The sequence below is a fragment of the Acanthamoeba castellanii genome (genome assembly GCF_000313135.1).
Source record: "Acanthamoeba castellanii str. Neff unplaced genomic scaffold scf7180000084760, whole genome shotgun sequence".
NCBI classification, from domain to species: Eukaryota; Discosea; order Longamoebia; family Acanthamoebidae; genus Acanthamoeba; species Acanthamoeba castellanii.
In genome coordinates, this window is record NW_004457406.1 from 23,227 (window position 1) to 28,762 (window position 5,536).

The following is a 5,536-nucleotide window of genomic DNA, read 5'->3' on the forward strand; positions in this document are numbered from 1 at the left end:
ATAAGTTTAGTTATGTGTTATGTGCGGTATGTGTGCAATTGTAAAGGTTACCATGAACGTCGGCGAGGGCGACGATGGCCAGGAGACCCAGGCACACCAGGGTCAGCATCACCAACTTGTTCAGATCCATCTTGCGAACAACTTGATGCCTTGGCAGTTGTTGATGTTGCTTGTGGTTGCTGATTACAAGGACAAGCGTAGAGCGATTTTATATCACATTGTGCGGCAACGCACTCTCGTCTCATTGGTAGATTTGAACAAACTATGCGGCAAGTGCAACAATGCACACGCCGCGGCAAGCCGATCTTTTGTTTCACCCTGCGGAACGAGTCACAGGGCCACCTCAGCACTTCACAGTGGTTACGTCCTGTTCTATGCCGGCCAGTCCTCGACTTTCACCGTGGCGCAGACCACACGAACCCCAACCCAAATTCAGCCATCCGCGGTACCCAGAACAGATAAAGGTTTCGCCACTAGAGTGCTTGGTTTCACCACAATATCTATTTTTCTGCTATTTTCTTTGCCTGGTGTTTTTTTCTAAATGAAAATTCTGCATGGCGGGTAGGAGGGGAGGAGTAAGGTACATGTTTTGTTTTTTCTTGTGCTCGGCGGAGGGGCGCGGACGGTCTTCGGCGGTGGCGGCACGGGGCGAGCAGGCAGCAGCACGGGGTAGACGGTCTTCTCTGCCTCACCGTCTTCGACCGTGGTCGTGACGGCTTCGACCTCTCCGCCCAACCACACAACCACCACCCTCTTGTCATCTTCTCACTTACTCCCACTTCAATGAACTTCCACTCCCCTTTGCTCTCCTTCTCGTGCACCTCTCTTTATCGTTGCGGACAAGTTGGAGGGCGAAAAAAACTTACAGTCCTCTGCCGGGAGGCCCTCTTCAACGAGTGGCGGAAACGGCAAAAGAAAAGCGAACGCGGAGGCAGCACGTCTCGCCGGAGCTCCCACTGGGAGCTGTTTCGGATGGCGCCTTGAGGAAGCGATGGTTGGCGATCTGTAGGGGTGTCATAGCCTCAAACAACGACCAATCTTCAAAAAACAGGATCGCGCCCAGTGTATTGTGATTGCAGAAAACACTGCCCAGGCCTCACGATGGAGGGTGCGGCACCATGTAGTCGTTTCCGTAGTTGTTCTGCATTATCGGGTCGTAGTCTTCCTTCGACGGGCACCATATCATCCTGCCCTCGAATGCGCAGGGCTCCACTCGTTTGGGAAAGGTGGCCTTCGACGGCCCTACCTCGACCGACTGCCAGCCGTACTTGCCGTCGAACTCCTCCGTGCAGAAGATGTCTATGTGCGCGTAACGCCTGTCGACGTAGCTGACCAGCCGTGCAAACAGGGCCGCGAACGAGACCGAGTCCTCCTGGTCGGGCACCAAATGGCCGGTACGGTTGAAGTGCGGGCCGTTGCCTCCGGGCAGGTCCAGGGCCAAGTATCGGTTGACGATCAAGCGGACCTCGCCGTCGGTCCATGGCTGGTGGTCGATGACCGCGTTGTTGAACTCGATCGAGAGGCCGTCGAACGAAGACCTTGACATGCCAGACTCGGGGTGGCCGGCCGCCAGCAGCGTGATCTTCTCGCCGGTCTCGCGGTCTACTGCAACGTCCATGTCCGAGTCCCACGGGATGATGTGGCCGTTGCGCATGGCGCCCAGGAGGGTGCCGGCAATAGCGACGTAGCGAAACCCGAGGACTTCGGAGAAGTGGATCCAATGGTTGAGGAGGTGACGAAGGTAAGGGTGATGATTGCTGACTGATCGGTTAGGGTACAGGGGGTCATTGTGCGGATAGACGTTGAAGTGGTTGGCGTAGATCTCCGCAGCCACCGGAGGAAAAGTTGGGGCCTGGCTTGGTGAAGGAGATGAAGAGGGAGAGGGAGATGGTGAAGGTGGAGGAGCCGATGGTGAGGGATCAGCGATGTGAGTGATCGGCGGATCCTCAGAGAAGAAGATGTCTGTAGGGTGGGAGTCCATGTAGAACCGGTCGTAGTGGTAGGCGCCCCGAAACAGCCAGAAGGATATCACCAGCCAACAGACGATGTACATGATGTTGAGCCATCGAAAATGAAACGCGCTTGTTGGACCGAACATGTCGAATTATGTGTATGCCACTCCTGTCCTTCCCTTTTATACTCCATCACGACAAATACACAACGCACACCCAATCAAGCGACAATAACAGTAACCGCCAAAATTAGCAAAGCGACCGAACCTTCATCGGCAGCGACAGTCTCGAAAGCGCGTGTGAACTCACCACCAATGGCGGCCAGGCACATCGCTCAGAAGCCGCGTTTTCGGGTGTGCGTTGCCAGCCTACTGCCAACAACAAAACGGTTTGTCTCTGTTCGGTAGAGTCAGACTCACAGCTCGCACCCAGGAGAAACCGACGGACAAGACAAACAATTTGAGGAGTGAGGAAGTTGCAAGCTGCCCCACACCTGCACGCCATTGGTTGCTTGTACCACATGGTAGCACATGTGCCTCTCTGCGTTGACTGAGTTATGTCCTTGCCATGCTGGTGATCTGGCAAACTGGTCTTGCTGTGCCGGCACGAAAAAGCACACTCACTGTTTGACAGATGATCATTCCAAACCCAACAAGAACACAACAAGACAGCTTCCTACAGACGTCTATCATGATGGTTCTCCCGCGCAAGAACAACTGGCTTCCTGTTCTCACTGCAGTTTTCCTCTACCTTGCGGTCACTCTCTGGTACAAACAACTCTCACTCCCTGGCGCTTTGTTTGCCGCTAATCCCTTTGTTTCTTCCAGCATGGCATACAACGATGCTCCAAACGGTTGCTGCTGCACTGGCTGCACTGCTACCTCCGGCCGCTATGGGATCGAAGTCCTCCCCAACGGCAAGGTCTTTATTGATGGTTTCCCTCTCTCCAACATCCCTAACAACCACGAGTGCCGGGCCATTTGTGCCGAATTGGCTCGCGAGATCTGCAATGGAGGCCACTCTGTCCCCTCGGCTGACCAGTGTTGGCCTGGTTTCTGATTAAGGGAGCCGCACCAGAACCCAATTATATAACCCACTCCCCCCCTTCCTTCTCTTCAGCCTCGTAAGACTGAGTCTCCCTGTTTCAAAGGCTCCACCACGTCGGCGTTGGTGCTGGCCAACGGTGCAAGGAATGGAAGCACCAACTACCACGGCCTTAAGGCAAAGTACTTACTCTTGTCGATCTTTCCGGACGTGCTGACGTGGCGGCTTCCCAAGCCCACGAATTTTTTTGGGTGGTTGGGGGAGTTGCGGCAAGTGCCGCACGCACTTTTTGGTCCCTCCGCGTTTGGCAACGTGGACAAGAAGGCATGGACCATCTTTCTATCGTCGGGCCGCTCCTTCGAGGAACTCTTTCTCGGAGACTCGTCCGACTCCTCTTCCTCCTCCAGCGATGACGACAGCCACCATGACCAGTACCTACTCCTACTACGTCTTCCTGGCCGCGTCCGTTCTTGTCACTCTGGAACACTGGCGCTGAGGAGGTAGCGCAGCCGCAGGGACCTGCCATCCATCAGCTGCTCTCAGTAACCTTCCATCTGACCTGGTCTGATGGTGCGACTCTTGCAACGAGAGGCGCTCAAGGGACACTTTATGGATGCTGAACGAAAAGAGGAAGGGATGGACAAGCACCAAGGACACAAAAATCAGCAGGAGTATCCCCGGGACTGTTGTCGTCGCCATCGTCTTCTTCGTTCTCGTCGATTACGGTGGTGTACTCCTCTGGGTCGAGGTCGCCGGCGATGTCGTTTCGCAGAGAAGCAGCGAGTTCCATGGGGGGAGGCGGGAGACTCGTGGTGGTCTGGTGTTCCTCGTTGAAGGTGGTGGTGCTGGCGTTGACGGTAGTCGAGGTGCCGTCCACGGCGTTAGTTACCGATGACCGGTTGTTGGTGAAGGAGGTCTTTTTGTATCTCCGCAAAGGTCAGTTTGTCCGCGGCCTCGGCGGTGCCAGCGGTGGTTGCGACAAAGGGCACAGGCAATCGCAGGCAGCACGGTGGGCGACCGCTGGCCATCGCCGCAGGCCAGCGCCAGACATCCCATCCTGTCTTGGGCTGTCCTGAGTCGCGACGGCCAAGAGTTGAGCGTCTCTCATGAGTCCCTCCCTGGTCAAGGCAGTCGGTCCTCCGGATTGCGCGTGGCGGACAGGAAGGTGCTCGCCTTGGCTTTGGTGGCGCCCATCAGGCGGGACCGCGTGGCGCAGGGACTCGTCGCGCTTGCAATTGATGTCGCTTATGAGGGAAGCCACCGAAGCCATGCTGGCGATGGCGTTGCATGCCCACGCGGCCACGCCGAGCCCGTCGTCCCTGCCGACCTTGCGAAAGCATGCCCTTCTTGGAGTGGATGGTCCACGAGGGGAGGGTCCTCGCGACCGCTTCCTTGTCCGTCTGGACACAAGAACCCAAGGCCGTAAACTTCCACACCTCACTTTCAGTAATCGTGGCGTGTGTGTGTGGTTGGAACGGAGATTCGCAAAGGACGAAGTTGGACCAAAACTGCCTCCCCTGGGTTTGGTGGCCAATGGTGGGCAGACACCACCAGCATCTTTTGGGGAAGCGCGACGTGCCGTTATCACAACCAGTGCCAACTGGGCCAGAGGCGCTCCTTCAGCGGGGGAGGTTGTGCGACACCTTCCGCAAACACAATGACTTGAACAATGCTGTCCATAAAAACGAGCACTACCGTCCTGGTCAATCACCACCAACTCCTGGTCTTCCACAACATAGGCCTTGGTGAAGTAGTGCACCAAGTTCCACTGCTCCAAGGGCACGCGGAACACCAGACATCTGGTGCCTTGCACCCAGCGAGGACCGGTGAAGTGGAGCCCGCCGTGCAGCAGGGTCACTGAGCCGGCGCCGGTGGCCTGGGCGTCACTGGCCATGTCGCTGGTGAAGCCATCAAAGTAGGAGAAGGCATCATCGAAGAACGAAATCAAGCAGTTGGAGGCAACGTCGCAGCCGCCCACGGTCTGTCGTTGGAGGGAATTGCCCAAGTCCAGCTGCATGGCTCCCTCGTTGGTAGAGGTTACCAGCAAGCCGCCGCCGCTCACGCTGCCCGAGCGCCACGTCACCGACTCTCCGCCTATCACCACCGAGTAGCGCTGCTGGCGCACGTTGCGCGCACCGCCGATGCTGAAGGTCCCGGAGATGGACACATTGTGTTGGACTGACAGACGGCCTCTGATGCTGGAGCCACCACCTGTCGCTTTGAAGTTGCCGAACGAGATCAGGTTGAAGTCTGAAAATCTAGAAGAAATGAGAGGGTATTAGATTTTATGGTTTACATTGAGTTTTATATCGAGACTTAGTAGCAACGTGTGCATCGATTCACGAGGGTACCTGTAGCCATCGAGTGGACCATCAAAGACGGTTGGTGAGCCTTCGGATAGTTCCAGTGGACAGGTTTCGGCGGGTTTGACCGTTCGTTGCCCGTTGGTGGCAGAGAGCGCCCACAGGCAACAACAGATTACGAGAGTGAGCCAGCGCTTACCCATAGCGGCCTCGCCTACTCTTTCTCAATCCTCAAGT

The 5,536-nt window shown here is 56.3% G+C and overlaps 2 protein-coding genes across 2 annotated transcripts; both read right to left on the reverse strand.

The window, feature by feature from the left end:
• Window positions 1–1,096: 1,096 nt before the first annotated feature.
• Window positions 1,097–2,053, reverse strand: ACA1_222090 (uncharacterized protein; the record flags this gene model as incomplete). Its single annotated transcript, XM_004337958.1, has 2 exons — window positions 1,097–1,856; window positions 1,989–2,053. 2 exons carry the CDS (start codon window positions 2,051–2,053, stop codon window positions 1,097–1,099), a joined length of 825 nt encoding a protein of 274 aa, XP_004338006.1.
• Window positions 2,054–4,615: 2,562 nt separating this feature from the next.
• ACA1_222100 (uncharacterized protein) lies at window positions 4,616–5,357 on the reverse strand (the record flags this gene model as incomplete). The annotated part of the gene is made up of 3 exons (XM_004337959.1): window positions 4,616–4,668; window positions 4,689–5,246; window positions 5,348–5,357. The coding sequence occupies 3 exons, from the start codon at window positions 5,355–5,357 to the stop codon at window positions 4,616–4,618; spliced, it is 621 nt and encodes a 206-aa protein (XP_004338007.1).
• Window positions 5,358–5,536: the final 179 nt, after the last annotated feature.